The sequence below is a fragment of the Panthera uncia genome, chromosome D1 (genome assembly GCF_023721935.1).
Source record: "Panthera uncia isolate 11264 chromosome D1, Puncia_PCG_1.0, whole genome shotgun sequence".
Classification (NCBI taxonomy): domain Eukaryota; kingdom Metazoa; phylum Chordata; class Mammalia; order Carnivora; family Felidae; genus Panthera; species Panthera uncia.
In genome coordinates, this window is record NC_064808.1 from 81,174,312 (window position 1) to 81,190,585 (window position 16,274).

General features: G+C 38.0%; 1 protein-coding gene across 1 annotated transcript in view; it reads right to left on the reverse strand.

Annotated features, from left to right (window-relative positions):
• The window catches only part of LOC125929545 (beta-galactosidase-1-like protein 2), a 66,652-nt gene that overhangs the window by 18,633 nt on the left and 31,745 nt on the right, over positions 1–16,274 (reverse strand). Inside the window, exon 7 of the mRNA XM_049640860.1 lies at positions 3,281–3,436. Within this exon, the coding sequence (XP_049496817.1) occupies positions 3,281–3,436 (156 nt within the window). The remainder of the gene's footprint in view (positions 1–3,280; positions 3,437–16,274) is intronic.

A 16,274-nucleotide genomic window follows, 5' to 3' on the forward strand; every position in this document is an offset into this window, starting at 1 on the left:
ACAGCATAGGGAATATAGTCAGTAATACTATAATAACTTTGTATGGTGACAGTAACTGTATTCATTGTGCCGAGCATTTTGTAATGTACATAATTTTCAAATCACTATCTTGTACACCTGAAACTAACATAATATTACATGTCAACTATACTTCAATTAAAAATAATATTTTTAATGTGAGTTATAATCAAAGACAATAACAGCAAAACACCTCATTGGTCACCTTTGGAGGATATCCAGGAATAAATTCAGTTTCTGATAAAAGAAAATATTTGAATTTCTGTCCTAACTTTTCTTTACAAACTGTACATCAAGGTGACAGGAAAATTAGTGAAGGGAAGTTCTTCTACGTAGAAGCCTTCAAGTGTATACATGCAGAAGGAATGATAGAATTAGAATTATACTATTTTAAAAGCCTTAATGAAATATTGGATGTAGGTAATAATTGTTAATGACTGCTAAAACCATTAGGTAAAAGGCTGATGGGAACATTGACAATGGATAGACTGGGCTAACTACTCCTGAACCCCTCTGATCAATTATGAACACAGAAATGACCAGCCATTATGTGCCTGGAATATGATGCATAAAAAATATAACAGCACCACCTATGAAGTATACTTGCAAACAATATTTTAAAAAGCACCTAAGCTAGGGGCGCCTGGGTGGCTCAGTCAGTTGGTCATGATCTCTCACTTTGTGGGTTTGAGCTCCATGTCAGGCTCTGTGCTGACAGCTCAGAGCCTGGAACCTGCTTTGGATTCTGTGTCTCCCTCTCTCTCTGCCCCTCCACCCCCTCTCAAAAATAAACATTTTTTAAAAAGCACCTAACTTAAATCTCATCAAGCATCTAAATCAGTTTACAGAAAATGTAGAGAATATAAAGATATGTTCTCAGATACATGGGGACCTAATCAACAAAATCCAGAAAGTGGGGAATTCTACAGCTTCTTCAACAAATAAATGCAATAAACAGATGGAAAAAACATCCTTAGATTAAAAGAGATTTAAGAGACTATCAACTAAATGCAATGTGTAACTGACCTCAATTGGACCTGATATTAACAACTAAATGCTAAAAAAATTATGAGATAATTGAGAAAATCTGAACGCTGGATATTTTATGATTTTCAGCAGTGCTCTTCTATAAGCCAGTCTGGACCAGCTCATGAGGGCCAATTGTGCACATCTCTTCCCAACCCTGTATTTTACCTCTGTATTCAGTGTTGTCATGCTAGAGGCTTGAAATTAGCTATAGAGGGAGTACTTAGACCACAGGAATTGGCAAACACTACTAATCAGAGTTTTTTCTTCTAGAGAGACTATTACTAAATATTTCCCAGGAGACGCACAGGGGTGGCTCAGTAGGTTAAGCTTCCAACTCTTGATTTCAGCTCAGGTCATGATCTCACAGTTGGTGATATCAAGCCCGGAGTAGGGCTCTGTGCTGACACCACAGAGCCTGCTTGGCATTCTCTCTCTCCCTCTCTCTCTCTGCCCCTCCTCTCTCTCAAAATAAATAAATAAACAAAATTAAAAAAAAATATATTAAAAAATATTTCCTAGTAAATCACTGAAAGAGTTCTTATCTTTTCAGATACATATTGAATTATTTGTAGCTGAAATTATATAATCTTGGGGTGCCTGATGGCTCAGTCAGTTGAGCATCTGCCTCTTGATTTCAGCTCTGGTCCATGATCCCAGTTTCGTGGGATCAAGTCCTGCATCGGCTCTGAGCTCAATGTGGTGCCTGCTTGGGATTCTCTCTCTCTCTCTCTCTCTCTCTCTCTGCCCCTCTCCCCCTTTCACACACACTCTCTCTCTCTCTCAAAAATGTTAAAAAGAGTAGAAGAAGGGGAGAATAAGTGTATAAATGAAACAATATTAATTTCATTTAACAATATTACATGAAACATACATTAATAAAGTTGAGGCTGGGTGTTGAGCACATAGAAGTTCATTACTTTTTTTTCTGCCATTTGTTCATGTCTTCAAAATTCCATAAGAAAATGGTTAAAACAAAACACAAAGGCCCTCCAACATATGCTACCTGGTTCCTTACTTGGTGCTCTCCCACAAATACTTTTCATTCCAGTCCTATTTGCAGTTCCCCAAGCATGCAGTTCCTTCCATGTCTTTGCAAATGGTGTCCACTATGCCTCAAATTCCTTTCCTTCCTCTATTCTACTCCATTGTTCCTCACATTAAGCCCCTAATCATCCTTTGGATCTCAAAATCACCTCAACTGGGATATAATCTTGGGTCCTGTGATTGTCCAGCATGCTGACCATATCTCTAAATAATAATATAGCAGCTAGCGCACACACAGCACTTACTGTGTGCCAGGTTCAGATATTAGTGTCTTAATCCACACCACACTCCTGTGAGGTCAGTGCAATTATTAGTCTCATTTTCCAGATAAGGAAACTTAGAATGAGGTTAAATGAGCACCCCAAGGTAAATATTGGAGCAAAGATTCAAACCTAATCTTACTCCAGAGCTTAGACTCTTTAACACAACACTGTGTTCCCTTGACAATGCTGTGCTGCCTTCATTCCTCTACTATAGGACCCATGACTCCCTAATTGCTACTGTACTCACCTTTCCTCCCTATTAGACTGGAAGTTCCCCAAAACAACACCTTGACAATACAATTCTCCAAACACCAATGTTTACTAAGTATTATGCGAATAACTCTGCAGGTTTTCCTCTGGACCATCAGTTTTCAAACTGTGCTCCTTCAAACCCTACAGGTAAGTCAGAAGTGGCACATGGGCCATCCTAATATATGCCATCCTAGGGAAAGGATGGCTGACTCATAGGATGTAAGTACCGAGCCTCAGAATTACCACACCTGATTTAACCAGTACATGCCTTATGTACTGAATATTGCAGTGAGTTTGAAGGAGTCCCCCTACTAAACCAAAAGTTTAAAAATCATTGCCTTAGATTCAATCAGTGTGCCTTTATTGTAACCATCTTCAGAAGGCAGGGATCTCTTCTTGGCTACACTATTGAAAGGACATTTCCTAATATCCTGTAATGTTTATACTGTTTCTTCAAATTTAAAATTTCTGTATGTTCCCGAATTCTTATTCTAGAATTCTAAATAATTCTTATTTATTATTCTGAACTGTAAAATTAGGAGATGGAATTAAAATGGCTAAGGATTGTTTTGGGTTCCCTAATAATTTACTTCCTATTCTTTGAGCTAAGCCTTTCCCTCCTCTCTCTTCTGTCCAAAGGCTATCCCATGCTTTTACACCCAGAAAAAGCTTACCTCCTTTAGGTAGGGTATGACATCCCACAGTGCAATGTAGTATGGTGTTCGCAGTGACTTATATATTGCCTTAGGTATTAAATCTGGTCGCTGAGGCATGGGAACCCCTGCAATGAAAAATAGGAGATTGGGCCATTCTGAGATCCTCCTCCAACCCATTCAAGGGCACCATTTACCCTGCTATCCCCAAACCACCAAGAATGAAGGGCCCAGTTCTTCCCAATTCCAGAAAGAACCATGAGGTAGGCAGTAATTGAGTGAGATTCCTTTCATATCTATTTCAGCTCTAAGGCAGGATGCCCTGCTGTCCTGGAAAAGGAGGTGGTACATCAAGCCCACTGCTGGACCAGTAGCTCTAAACCCTTGGATGCTCATCAGAATCTGCTAAAGTCCAATGGGAAAATAAATATGCTCAGATTCTGACCCTCCCCTCCCCCTTTTCAACAAAGACATACTTATCTAACAGCTCTGGGAAGGGCCTGGCACCTCTGGCTTTTACAAGTTCCACAGAGGACGCCAATGTACAATCAAGACTAAGAAACATAGGCCTTGATGTTGAGCACCTAGAGGGTGGGCCCTGTATTTTGTGCATATTTGAATCCCCAGTGCCTAATAATAAAATAAACTGGACATCTCCCAAAAAACACATCTTTATCCATTCCCTCAATCTCCTCTTCACAAGACAGAGACAAATTGAGAGGCTGAGTTATCTTTCAGATTGAGGTTGTTGCTAGATACCAAAAGAAGAGGTAAAAAACTCTTGAAATACGAGGTACTCAGATGTATATTCTCCGTTCTCTGTTAGCAGTGCCCCATACCCTGAAAAATATAAAGAAATTTGTCACTTTCCCCAGGAAAGCTCCAACTTCAGCAAAGGAAGATATAAGAAATTAGCACTGAGCAAAAGGATCCTTAATATAGAAGCTTTGGCAGGAAAAACTTTTGGGGTGCTTGGGTGGCTCAGTCAAGTAAGTGTCCAATTTTGGTTTTGGCTCAGGTCATGATCTCACAGTTTATGAGATCGAGCCCTGAGCCAGGCTGTGTGCTGACAGTGCAGAGCCAGCTTAGGATTCTCTCTCCCTCCCCTTCTCATTCTCTCTCTCTCTCTCTTCTTTCTCTCTCTCTCCCTCTCCCTTTCTCTCAGCCCCTCCCCTACTCACACACATACTCTCTCTCTCCCTTTCTCCCTCTTTTTCTGTTCCTCTCCAGAGGGGCAGTGAGTGCGCGCTCTCTCTCTCTCTCTTTCTCTCAAAATAAATAAACAAACTTTAAAAAAAAAAGGAAGAAAAAACTTTTGGCATTAGACAAGAAAACACCATGTCCCAATTAGTCCAAACCAGGAGACATTTGCCATACTCTCTAAGGCTTTCAACTGAAGGCAAATAACACCATTCCCTGGATATCTAGTAAGTCCTGGATAAGAGCCCAGACTACTCCAATCCACTGGCTTCTTCTATTCAATTTCTAATTAAACTTTTTCCTTTCTTTCACTCTTGACTTTTCATTTGGTCTCTCAGTAGAGTTATAGACTGGGGAAGATCTATTAATCAATTCCCTGGTGTTATCAAGAGATCCAAAGCAACTGGTTTTGCAGTGAACTTCTAAAAATTAGGGTCTGCACAGTGGAAGACAAGATTAAACAACCGATGCCTCTGCCTGCGAAGTCCCAGACAGCCTACATTCTAGGGGTTGGTAAATTCTAATACCATCAAGAAGAATAAATATTAAACTCTCAATCTCCAGCATTTGTTAAAGGCAAAACAGATGAACAGTCCCAGTGACTGTTTCCAGAGACCCACCTTAGGAACTCCAGTCTCAAATGGTGGGATGGCTAGGTTGGAGACAGTTGTGGGGGACAAGTACTTGCCATAGCTTGTGATCATAGGGAGGTAATTGTCCAAAACTGCAGATCCACCCATGAAGCCAAAGTTGGTGCCACCATGGAACATATAGAAGTCGAGGGAGAAACTGTAGTTGAACATATCACGTATCTCTTTCATTAACACTGCCACATAGGTAGGAAGAAAAGGAGAAATGGGGGAGAAAATTAAAGTTTGAAAGAATTAATAGCCCTTTGAGGGATGTTCAAACTGCATGTTTTAAACATTTGTGTATTCATCATAGTCTTAGGTAAATATATGTCCAGCTCAGTGTTCTGAAGCACTTAGTGACTTCTCACAGTGCATAATCTAAAATCATGGTAACGGGAACATTTACCTGTTCTCCATAACCTGTTATCCATAAACTACATTTTAATGATCTTTGCCAACTCTTCTGAAAGCACATGGCAGATACTGTGGGACCAGAGAAAATTCTACATTCACCCAATACACTCTAATTGAATTGCCCTCTCAGAACAACTCAGAACTATGATTACTTTAATAGCTTCAATAAAATAAAATCTGATCCTGCTAATTTGAATTTCAGTTACAATGACCTGCAGAGATATCTGTTAAGGTGATTACTTAATCACATTGATACTTATAAAGCTATAAGACCTAGAAGCCTTGTCCCCTAAATCTCAAGTACTCTAACCAGAAGGAAAAAAAAAAAAAAAAAAAAAAAAAAACAGGCCAGTGTCATCTGTATCATCTATTCTCCTGAGAAAGGACCTAAGGAATACTCACTATGTGAGTCCAAAGTATTGTGGACAGCACCCCATCCATCCAAAGAGCTTGCTGTATACACCATCATCAGTATGGGGGTACGACCCTGAGAAAAATGAAGTGTCAATTTAGTAAATTTTGTTGCAATTTAAAATCCGTGTATTGCTTAGGAGGGAACTGTAAATTTCAGTTCTCACAACCCCCCTTTACAATCCAGAGCATCCTCTAACTGCCCACAAACTGAGTTCTACTCTCCACTCTCAGATAATTTCCCTGGTCTTGTTACTCCACTTGGGGTTTCAATGGACTTCTTCGAGCTTTGGTAAAATCAACTGCCATTGCCACATTTCCTTTTCTGGAACAATGGAATCTCTTCATTCCCTTAAGTGACCAGATTAGAGATCTAGTAAAGAAGCACCTGACCCAGGGGAAGCACTAAAAATGTTCAACAAATGACTGCTAAAAAGGTTGAATCCAATTAAGTAAGAATTTCCAAATCCCAGAATTGTGTTTTGTTTTTATTCAAGTATAATTAACATACAGTGTTATATTAGTTTCAGGTGTACATTTCAGGATCATCAATCCTATACATTACTCAGTGCTCATCATGTAAGCCTGATTCCTTTCACCTATTTCACCCATCCCCCCACCAACCTCCCCTCTAGGAACTACCAGTTTGTTCTCTGTATTTAAGAGTCTGTTTTGTGTTTGTCTCTCTTTTTTTCTTTGTTTTCTCATTTGTTTTATTTATTAAATTCCACATGGGTGACATCATATGGTATTTGTCTTTCTCTGACTTATTTCACTTAGCATTATACACTCTAGATCTATCCATGTTGTTGCAAATGGCAAGATTTCATTATTTTTTATGGCCATGTAATATTCCACACCCACACCATGGAATATTACATATACATATTTAAAAAATCACATTTATATACATATACATTATTTAAGTACATATACAGTATTTATATACATATAAAACAATCACACTTTCTTTATTCATCTATTATCACACACAGGGTGTTTCCATACCTTGGCTATGTAAATAATGCTGCTATGAACATAGGAATACAGATATCTCTTCAGGATAACTATTTCATTTCCTTTGCATATATACCCAGAAATAAGACTTCTAGATCATATGGCAATTCTATTTTTAATTTTTTTATGAACCTCTATACTGTTTTCCATAGTGGTTGGACCAGTTTACATTTCTACCAACAGTATACAAGGGTTCCTTTTTCTCCACCTCTTCTCCAGTATTTGTTATCTTCCATCTTTTTGATAATTGACAGCTATACAGGAGTGAGGTGATATCTTATTGTATTTTGATTTGCCTTTCCCTGATGATTAGGTATATTGAGCAGCTTTTAATGTACCTGTTGGACATCTGTACGTCTTCTTTGGAAAAATACCTATGCAAGTCCTTTGGCCATTTTTCAATTGGGTTATTTGGGGTTTTTGTTGTTGTTGTTTGTTTTACTATTGCATTATACAAGATTTTGTACATTTTGGATATTAAGCAATTATCAGATATGTGGTTTATAAATATTTTCCCCCATTACATAGGTTGCCTTTTCCTTTTATTAATGGTTTACTTTGCTGTGCAGAAACCTTTTAGTCTGATATAGTCCCAGGTGTTTATTTCTGCTTTTAATGTCAAATGCAAAACCCTATCACCAAGATCAATATCAAGGAGTTTACATGTATGCTTTCTTCTAGGAGTTTTAAGGTTTCAAATCTTATGTCCAAGTCTTTAATCCATTTGGGGTTGATATTTGTCTATGACATAAGATAGAATTTGGTTTCATTCTTTTGCATGTGTATATCCAGTTTTCCCAACACCTTGTATCCCCAGAGTAAATTTCACTTGATCATGGTGTATCATCCTTTTAATGTATTGCTGAATTTGGTTTGCTAATATTTTATTAAGTGTTCATGAATCTATACTGGGGCTATAATTTTCTTTTCTTATAATGTCCTTGTCTAGCTTTGGTATCAGAGTAATGCGGGCCTCATAAAATTAGTTTGGAAGTGTTTCCCCCCTTCTTTGTTTTAGAAGAGTTTGAGAAGGATTGGTGCTAGTTTTACTTTAAATGTTTGATAGAAATAACCAGTGAAGCTATCTGGTCTTGGACTTTCCTTTGTTGGGAGGTCTTTGATTACTGATTCAATCTTCTTACTCATATTTGGTTGGTCTGTTCAAATTTTCTACTTCTTCATGATTCATTATCCATAGTCTGTATGCTTCCAGGAATTTATCTATTTCTTCCAGGTGGTCTAATTTGTTGGTATATAACTGTTCATACTAGTAGAAACTATGATCCTTTATATTTCTGTGGTATCAGTTGTAATTCTACTCTTCCACTTAAAATTTTATTTACTGAGTCTTATCTCTCTTTTTTTCTTAGTATAGTTAAATATTTATCAGTTTCATCTTCTTAAAAAAACTTGGTTTCATCGATCTTTTCTATTATCTTTCTAGTTTTGATTTTATTTATTTCTGCTCTGATCTTTCTTATTTCCTTATTTCTAATACTTGGAGCTTAGTTTGTTCTTTTTCTAGTTCCTTGAGGTGTAAAGTTAGGTTGTTGGTTTGAGATCTTTTCCTTATCAATGTATGCGTTTATCACTATAAACTTCCCTCTTACACCTGCTTTTGCTGTGTCTCATAGGTTTGAGATGCGTTTCCATTTTCATTTGCCTCATGATTTTTTTAATTTCTTTTTTTATTTATTTGACCAATTGATTGTTCAGGATCATGCTGTTTAATCTCCAAAAATTTATGAATTTTCCAGTTTTTTCCTTGTAATTGATTTCTAGTTTCATACCACTGTGGTCAGAAAATACGATTTCAATCTTCTTAAATTTTTTAAGACATGTTGTGTGGCCTAACATATGGTCTATTCTAGAGAATGTTCCATGTGTACTTGAGAAGAATGTACATTCTGTTGGTGCTGGTTAGAATTTTTGTAAATATTCTTTAGGTCCATCTGGACTAATGTATAATTTTAGTCCTATGTTTCCTTCTTTATTATCTGCCTGGATGATATTATCTGTCTAGATGGAATTGAGGTATTAAGTCCCCTGCATTTATTGTATCACTATTTCTCCATTCAGATCTATTAACATTTCCTTTATGTGTTTAGGTGCTTCTACATTGGGTGCATAATATTTACAATTATTATATACACATTTGATATACATTGCTCAATTCTTTTTGAATTGACCCCTTTATCATCATTTAAAGACTTTCTTTGTTGATACAGAGTTTGTCTTAGTCTGTTTTATCTGATATAAATATAGCTACTCTCTACTTTGTTTTGGCTTCTATTTGCATGGAATATCTTTTTTCTATCCCTTCAATTTCAGTCTGTGTCCTCAAAGCTGTGTGAGTCTCTTGTAGCCAACAGATACTTGAGTCTTATTTTTTTAATCCATTCAGCCACTCTATCTCTTTTTATTAGAGGATTTAGTCCATTTACATTATAATAATTATTGATAGGTATTATGTTAATTCTTTTATGGTTTTGTAATTCCTTTGTTCTTTTCTTCCTCTTTTGATCTCTTCTTTTGTGGTTTGATGATTTTTCTGTAGTGGTATGCTTTAATTCCTGTCTCTTTATCTTTTGTATATCTACTACAGGATTTTGTTTTGTGGCTATTATGAGATTTATATAAAACATCTCATATTGATAGCAGTCTATTCTACTAATACAGGTTAACTTCAAGCATGTATTAAAGCTCTACTTTTTTAATTCTCTCCATACATATTTTTGATATCACAATTTACATCTTTTTACCTTGTGTGTCATTAAAAAATTATTGTAGTTAGAATTATTTTTAATCCTTTTGTCTTTTAACCTTCATACTAGAGTTAAAAGTGATTTACCCATCACAATATTATTCTAAATTTAACCATACATTTACCTTTACCAGGGAGCTTTATATTTTCATATGTCTTGCTGTTACAAACTAGCTTTTCCTGTTACTAATTAGTTTCTATTTCTTTTCAGCTTAAGAATTTCTTTTAACATTTTTTGTGATGCTAGTTTGTTGTGATGAATTCATGTAGCTTTGTCTGTCTGGCAAACTCCACTTCTCCTTCAATTCTGAAGGACACCTTCACAGGGTAGGTTATCCTAGGTTGGCAGTTCTTTTCTTTCAGCACTTTGACTATATCATCCCACTCCCTCTGGCATGCAAGATTTCTGCTGAAAATCTGTAATAGCCTTATGGGGCTTTCCTTCTATGTAACAAGTTGCTTTTCTCTTGCTCTTCTAAGATTTTCTCCTTGTCTTTAACTTTTAACAAATTAGTTATATATGTCCCAGTATGAGTCTCTTTGGATTCATTTTATATGGCACTCTCTGGGCTTCCTGGATCTGAATGTCTGTTTCATTCCCTTGGTTAGGTAAGTTTTTAGCCATTATTTCTTTGATTAAGCCTTCTAATCCCTTCTCTCTCTCTTCTCCTTCCAGGATCTCTATAATGTGTATATTGTTCTGTTTAATGTGTCCCATATGTTGTCCCATAAATCCCTTAAGCTATCCTCACACTTTTTTCATTCTTTTCTCTTTTTCTCTTAAGACTGGATGAATTCCACTGCCCTGTCTTTGAATCTGCAGATCCATTTTTTCCATTACATCAAGTCTGTCATTGAGCCCTCTATTGGATTTCTCAGTTCAATTATTTTATCCTTCAGCTCTATGATTTTTTTGGCCTTTTTAAAAATATTTTCTATCTCTTTGTTGAAATTCTCACTTTGCATATGTATTACACTCCTGACCTCAATAACTATCTCTATGATGATTATTTTTGAACTCTCTATAAGGCAAATCACTTATTTACATTTCATTAAGATTTGCTTCTGGAATTTCTTCTTCTTTTGTTTGGAACTTGTTCCTGTTTTTTTTTGTTTGTTTGTTTTTTGTTTTTGTTTTTGTTTTGTTTCATTTTCTTTGATTCTCTGCTAATTTCTGTGCATTAGATAAAACAGCCATTTCTCCCCATCTTGATAGAATGATCTCATATAAGAGATGAACCTTGTTGATCAGCCTGGCCCATGTACCTATCTTTCAAACTTTTGTGATTGTCTAAGCTATCTTCTTTGTTTTTAGTGGCTCACAGTAGTTGAGTGTGTGCCAAGAACTGACAGTGTCCCAGAGGAAAGATCACAGTCAGCAATCAAATGCAAGCTGATTAGAGGTTGGACTCTCAGCCACCAGCAAGGAAAATATGTTGTTAAGCCCCATCCAGGGAGAAACTGGGAGATGGGAATTTTAGCTTGCTTCCCCTGAGCTGGGCCCAGATTTATAGTTGGGGAAGGAGGTGTTTCTGTGCTTGTTAAGGACTCTTTGTTTGCTATGGTGCCGTGGTACTTGTAAAAGCAGGTCCCTTTGGCTATTAGAACCAGATGATCCAGTAGCCTGTTCCTTGGCTGGCTACTGCAAAAGCTAGGCACTAAATGTATGCACAAGTTCCTTCTAGGGAGATACTGGGGACTTGGTTTTATTATTGGAGTGAACTGAAAGAAGGTATGAGAAGTGACCGTCAGTTTCCCAGAACTGGGAAGTCTGCAGCAAGTCTCTAGTTGCCTGATAAATTAGAAGCCTGGCCCACAGGCAGCAACTTTTAAAGTATGTAGATAAACCTTTTCAGGGACAGACTGGGATTTTGTCTGTCCTTCTGTGCCACTGCAGTTGTTTCTTTTTTTCATAGTCTTGTGGGTCTCATGGACATAGCTTTCAGAGCTAGGTGTTTGGAGGCCCATACCTCCAGTGAAAGTCTTAAAAGTTGGAGCACTAGATGTGGAGTCCAAACTCTTCACTCTTCAGGGAGTAGCTAGGAGTTGAAGGTTCTATCTTGATTGTGACATTGTATTGGAGGGTGGGGTTTATGGTGACAATGTGTCTCAGACTTTCCTACCCATTTTGATGTGGTTATTTGCTCATTCTCACAATCTCTAGAGCCACTCAGCTAGTTTCTGGACCTCCTTCAGAGGGAAGTGTTCACATGTGTCTGTATATTTGGGGCATCTGTGGGAGCAAGGAAGCTCAGGAGTCTCCTGTATCACCATCTTGGTCAACTCCAAACTAAACTCCCAGTTCCTTTCATTTGTTTTTGTCTTTATTTTATTTTTTATTTGAGAGAGAGAGAGAACACATGAGCCTGGGAGAGGGGCAGATAGGGAGAGAAAGAGAATCTTAAACAGGCTCCACATTCAGCATGGACTGAAGCAAGGTCTGATCCCGCAACCTTGGGACCATGACCTGAGCTAAAATCAACTGACTGAGCCTCCCAGGTGCCCCTCATTTATTTTTAGAAAAATTCTAAATTATATTTCCTGGAAGCATTCCACTTTGTTAAGTGGAAGACACAATGGCCTGAGCAGAAAAACAAAAGCAAATACTTCAAATGTGCTCCTACCAGTAAGGAGAAGTGTGGTAATGTCTGTCAGAGTAATAAAACCCAAGTTTTCAAAACTATTGGCGGTATATGTTACTGATATGACTTAAGTGAAGGCTGCCATCAATAGCATCATAAATCTCTTTCATATAGACTGCTATCAGGATGGATTTCTTCCTATCTGCATTTTGGTATTTCAGTTTTGTTCCTGTTTTGTTTTTAATTTTAATGCAGAGACTTTGTAATTACTGTGTATTGACTTCAGCCTACTGTGACACAGCAGATTCCCTCATTTGGTGGGTGAGCACTCCTTTCTAGCTATCTTATTTGGAATCTTAATAAGCACAGCTTCTGTATTTTCCCTCAGGAGAGGATCAGACAGAACAAAACCAACAACGGAGCCCCCATATTCAGTGAACAAACCTGGATATAGCCTCCACAAAGGCAAAGACGATTATCTGTTAGATCACTATATATACCTAGAGCCTATACTATATATAGATCACTAGTATATACCTACAGCCTAGCACTGGACCTGGCACAAGGTACCCACTCAAAATAATGTGTTCGTTCTGATCTAAATTTGAAACATTTAACTTCTCTTCCAGTTCAAGTGTTAGCTCTCCCCCTCCCCCAATCTATGTAGGCTCTATCTTGTCCAGTTTGGAAAGAAATATGTTTGATAGAGAACACAAAAACAAAATAGAGGCTCAAAATCTCTGCTTTCTCCCCATATTCAGTTACAACATCTGTCCCTAAGAATTGTGTTTCTCGCATGTTCACTTTCTCACATAAGAAATGCACTGGAGACAAATTACAATGAGCTTTCTAAAGCTACTGGTACTCATTTTCACTATTTAATTCCTGTGATTGCTCCACTACTATATCAAAGCATTTTCTCACCAGAGAAGGAGTTTAGATGGTGGATGATATAAGACAGTAGAAAGAGCATGGTACTTGGAGGCAGAAGGTTTGAGTTTAATTAAGCCTGGATTATTCAATTGCATGATCTGATCGTCCACGTGTTATCTCAAATTAGTAATTTCCCCTTCCTAAATCATGGTTTCCTCATCTCCAAAGTGGGAGTAAGACTAATAGTTTTGTACATGGTGATTTAAGAAATAAACATGAGGGGCGCCTGGGTGGTGCAGTCGGTTAAGCTTCCGACTTCAGCCAGGTCACGATCTCGCGGTCCGTGAGTTCGAGCCCCGTGTCAGGCTCTGGGCTGATGGCACGGAGCCTGGAGCCTGTTTCCGATTCTGTGTCTCCCTCTCTCTCTGCCCCTCCCCCGTTCATGCTCTGTCTCTCTCTGTCCCAAAAATAAATAAAAAACGTTGAAAAAAAATTAAAAAAAAAAAAAGAAAGAAACATGAAAAAAAGGGAAGATTATACAAACTAAAAGCTGTGTATATAAATATCATCTAATGTCTTTCTAGCTCTTGTTAGTACTTCATACTCTATATCTGCCTTTGTTTGTTGTCTACCTATCTCACCACTAAAATATAAACTCCAAAAATTCTGCTTTTATAGACTTCATTCACTGCTTTATATACCATGCCTTGAAAAGTACTTAACTGGCACACAGTAGGCGCTAAAAACATTCACTGACTGACTCCATGAATAAACAAATGACCTCATTTTCAGGACTTTGCTAATAATAGATAGCATATCACTTTGACTCCTGATTTCATTGGTTTTATTGATTTCCCCCTGCCAATTCTTCCTCCTCATCATCATGATGTTAGCATCTATTTGAGTGTTTACTTTGCCCTGGGAATTATACTCCCTTTTCATATTCTTTTCGAATGCACTCACCCCAACATCTCTGAGCTACTTGCACCATTTCCTGATGTTGGCCCAGTCATTATGCTGGATACACATCCCTTTGTACTCTTCCCTAAATCTTAGTGCTATCTCAGACTCTAGGAGTGTATGAGAGCAGAAACAGGAATTTCAGGCATTGTTTTATAGTGATGGTAATTAATAGATGCTTCTTGTGCTCCTAATACCACATATCTCAATCCAATGCAAAAGGAAACATGTAACCATGGATCTAGCCGGTGGCAGATATCTATGCCACCCTCTGATCTCCAGTTACTCAATAATAGTTTTATTGCAACTAGCACTTCCTATCTTGTGTTATTTACATATCGTATCTTTCTCACTGGATCATAAGTAAAGATTAATGGGGCATGAGTAAAGGGTTAATAAATTTTTTCTCTTTGCTCATGCAAGCTGACTTTAGGTGTACCTGGAAACCTCATGGATGTTATCCATGTTATCAGGTAGATTGGTATGGTTAAAATGCCCTCTGATTAGCAAATAGTATCTGAATTGGAAAACTATGAATGATGTATAAATTCCTAATGAAGCCATAGATTCTTGTGTGCTTGCAACCCAAAATTTATGCCTATAGAGCTATGAAAAGGGGTAGTGGTTGGTTCTTCTCCTGAGACTGAGGATTCTTTGCCAGAATGGCTCCCATTCTTTGAAACCAGAGCTGTCGCTTGGGGCGGGGGTACAGCCCTTGGACTTCTGTGGAGATTCCCACTGATGCTGCCCTGCTAGTATGTTATGTTTCTCATCCTGTATCCTTCTAAGGGGCTACAGGCCAGGCATTGTAAACATTTGAATTTAATTTAGTTATACCCCAAACTACCTGGAGAAGGCATTTTAAGGGCATAAAGGATCCAAGTTTTAACTGAACTAATTACTATTGAGAAGTGATCTATCAGGTCCTAGCATGAACAAGATCAAAACATCTCCATCTCTGAAATATCCTTACCTGAATTGAAAAGAGTGTATCATAAGTTTCTTTCTTTATATTTTTCATGTGGAGAGTGGAAAGTACTGTGGAGGAAAAGGAGACACTATGCATAAGTCCTGCTACAAGCACTGTAGGACAGAGGGGAGAATGGGCTCTCAGATACACAATGAAGAGCTGAGACTCCACACTCTTGCACATACACCTCACAAGTAGTTCTCATGAACACTTTATGGATTGTGGTTAATAACAAAGATATGATCCTGCATGTGGGTCTATACCTGCTCCATACAAAGTGCTTTCACATACATCCCTTCATTTAGCATTTACAATAAATTACCCAGACAATAAGGGCAGTTAAAATAAACTACATTATGCTGGTGAATAAATGAAACTGAGCCCAGAGAGGTAAATAGCCTAAGACCTAAACTTGACTATAGATCTCCTGACTTCTAATTCAGAACACTATCCTGCCTCTCCTACAAGATGCAGGATGCCAAAAGACAGTGGGGAGGCTGGCAGAGGAGAATAGGCCTGCAATTATTCTAAGGCTACTTGTTGGCTATGAGAAGATGGTTTGTTTCTACCAAACTCTTCTGAAAAACTGGAAAGGGTGAGAGGTGAACAGAATGAGTGAGAAGAAACACCATGTCATATACGAATTACAGTAAAACTTCCACTACCATAGGTCTTATTAGATGCAACATTTCAAAGCTCTACCTCCAGTGAGCAATATGGCTTATTGGTAGGTAACCACATAGCTTCTCATTTAAACTAGAACTCTTGATAATGAAAAAAGGTGTTAACCAAGACTCATGGACCACTGCTCATAGAGACAGCAACAGATTCCACTTCTAGGGATGGTGAGCAACTTTGTTTCAGACTAACCATCCTGCTAATAACAACTAGATAAACTGGAACAAAAAATTTTTTTAACTTATTTGAAGATACTAGATTTATACCAAAGCAAGACTTGAGTCAAGTTTCCAGAAAGTCAGGGAGCTTAGAGAGGTGAAGCTAGCATGTCTTATGTATTTTTCCTTGAGACATTGTCTAATTTCCAAAACATCAATTGAGAGGTTAAAGAGCAGAAGGGAGTCTCCGGAGTCAAGCGCAAACTAGAGGCCCACGGAAGAGGGTAGGAAGGGCGGCGAGGCGGTGCACGCTCCACGGACTGGCGGGAGGGAGCCGGGGCGGAGGGGCGGCTCGC